The 2,401-nt window shown below is 43.4% G+C and overlaps 1 protein-coding gene across 1 annotated transcript in view; it reads right to left on the bottom strand.

The window, feature by feature from the left end:
• The window catches only part of LOC101853371 (dynein heavy chain 8, axonemal), a gene marked incomplete at its 3' end in the record, with an annotated part of 107,937 nt that overhangs the window by 6,807 nt on the left and 98,729 nt on the right, over positions 1 to 2,401 (bottom strand). Inside the window, 3 exon segments of the mRNA XM_035968421.1 lie at positions 228 to 454; positions 1,066 to 1,230; positions 1,865 to 2,018. Coding sequence (XP_035824314.1) covers positions 228 to 454; positions 1,066 to 1,230; positions 1,865 to 2,018 — 546 coding nt within the window.

Consider the following 2,401-nt stretch of genomic DNA (forward strand, 5'->3'; position numbering starts at 1 on the left):
CGCCGTAAAACCCTATACTAAACAAACAAACAATACACACACACCTGCCAATCTAAACATAATTCACTGACTCACCTCTCAAAGCACTACACACACACACACACACACACACATACACACATACACACATACACACACACACACACACACACACACACACACACACACAAACACACACACACACACACACACAAACCTGTCCATCTAAGTATGATTCACTGACTTACCTCTCAAAGTACTCCACACAGACCTGCGCTACGCCGTCGTGCACCGAGCCCATCATCTCTATCAGGCTGCTCTTCACGTCCGCCGAGGCCTCCATCTCGAACGGCCCCAGGAAGTGGGTGGACACAGCCACCAGCGCATCGCGGGGCCACTTGCTGAACCAGTCCATGGTACAGCCTGAGATCAAGCCCGGGAACTTGAGGGCCCGTGTTCGAAACTTTTCTCCCACCTTTTTTTAGTTTGGGAAAGAGTTTTGCGGCATTTTAACACAAATAGGTCATACAATTGCCGAAGATTAGAGATGTTACAAGTGAGTAATATACACAGAAAAGAAGGAGGAGAGATAAGGACGACAGATGTTTGATAGGAATGAAGGAGTAGACTTCACCACAGCACCCGCCAAATGCCGATTATCTGACTTGGTTTCGAGTCAGCGAGAAACATATTGATATAGGGATGGGGATTTCAGGCACAAGACAGGCCTACAAGTCCAATAACAATAAACAAAACAAGACAGGGATGAAATGGAAGTACGACATTACAGAAAGAAGGAGCAAACCACACCATAGTACCGCCAACCACCCACGAGGAAAACAACTGGGGAGAAACAGAGTACGGTGTGGAGGTATATAACCAAGGAGGAACAAAGCACAGCGTGGAGGTTAGCATTCCATAGGAAAAGCAGAGTACACTGGTGAACATTATCAAGAAGAAATAGGGTATTGTGGCCAACATTAGTAGGGAGAAACTGAGTACGGTGGTAAACATTACTGGAGAAAAACAGAGTATAGTGTAGAAGAAAACATGGCTGAGGAGACACAGTGTAGAGATAAATATTACCGGTGAGAAACAGAGTACAGTGTGGAGGTTTGCCCGAGCTCTGGTCATGAAATAGTCGTAGAGATTCTCCTGTGTGGGCGGACGGCGGGGGAATTCTTTTTTCATGACTGGGATGAGCTCTCCCGTTATCTCGTCAATCTCGTCGCGCGCAAACAAGTTGGAAATCTGGGAAACAACAGTTTATAATTAAGTTTGGAAAGCTCAACTTTGGGAAGCTTAAGGCAAAGGCCTATTTCTTTAACCGAGCAATAGTCTGCTAAGCTATCATCCAAAACATATTATAAGAAGAAAAAAACTACACTTCTTTAAGAAATTAAACAGCTTTTCTGTGAAAGGAGGGAAAAACTAAGCTTTGACCTAAGATAAGATTTTAAAAATAATGTTATTATATGATATACTCTCTTGATTCTCCACTAGAAAAAAATGATATAATGCAATACACTCTTCCTTTCTCTGTTCTTTTCCGTTGCCATCACTCTATAGACCCAGTACGCCACTCAACGATTCCCTTTCTAAAATACATCCTTTTCACCGGCCTGTGTGGTGTAGCGGTCATGTGACACTTGAGTTCGACGAGTGGGGGAGGATTTTTATCGAATATCTTTGTCGTTCTGCTGAGGTGTTGTATTCCCTTCAGCTCAGGTTGGCCTTGACAGGCAGGGTCGGAAGCCCGCTTCCTAAATGAGCTATATTATGTCAATGGAGTACAACCACCTACGTTTGTATACATTAGTTTCTCAGACCTGTCTTTGACGAAACGTTCATCTATCGTTTTTTCTCTTCTCTGCGTCCTCCTCACCTCTCCAGAGCTGAGCACGTTGTTGAGATATTCCAGGAACCCTTCGTCCTTGACCTCGTTGTCGGTGAAGAGGAAGGTGATGCCTTTGCCCATCTGTCCGGCCACACGGTACATGTGCTTCAGATCGTCCATCAGGTTGCCTACATTGTAAGACCTGCACACAGACACAATGATTAATAAATAGCAACTTCTATGCGATTTGCATTGACAGCAGCTTTGTGGAAGTAAGAGTTTAACTTACAAAAACAGGTAAAAGATCTAAATAAGGACCAGAAAGAAAATAGTAGGATGACATAAAAGAGCAGATGGTTACAACCTGGACATAGAAAACAGCTGATAGAATAGAGTGGAGATCGTTGTAGGGGGACTTCATCCTGCAGTGGACGAACAACGCCTAGAAAGAAAGAAACAAACAAACAAAGAAACACACAACGAAAGAAAAGAAAGAAAGAAAGAAAGAAAGACAGGAAGAAAGGAAGAGAGTAACTGTGACAAATATATTTCATGCATACTCACAGCATGAACAGATACACATCA

Source organism: Aplysia californica, unplaced genomic scaffold, assembly GCF_000002075.1.
Source record: "Aplysia californica isolate F4 #8 unplaced genomic scaffold, AplCal3.0 scaffold00058, whole genome shotgun sequence".
Classification (NCBI taxonomy): domain Eukaryota; kingdom Metazoa; phylum Mollusca; class Gastropoda; order Aplysiida; family Aplysiidae; genus Aplysia; species Aplysia californica.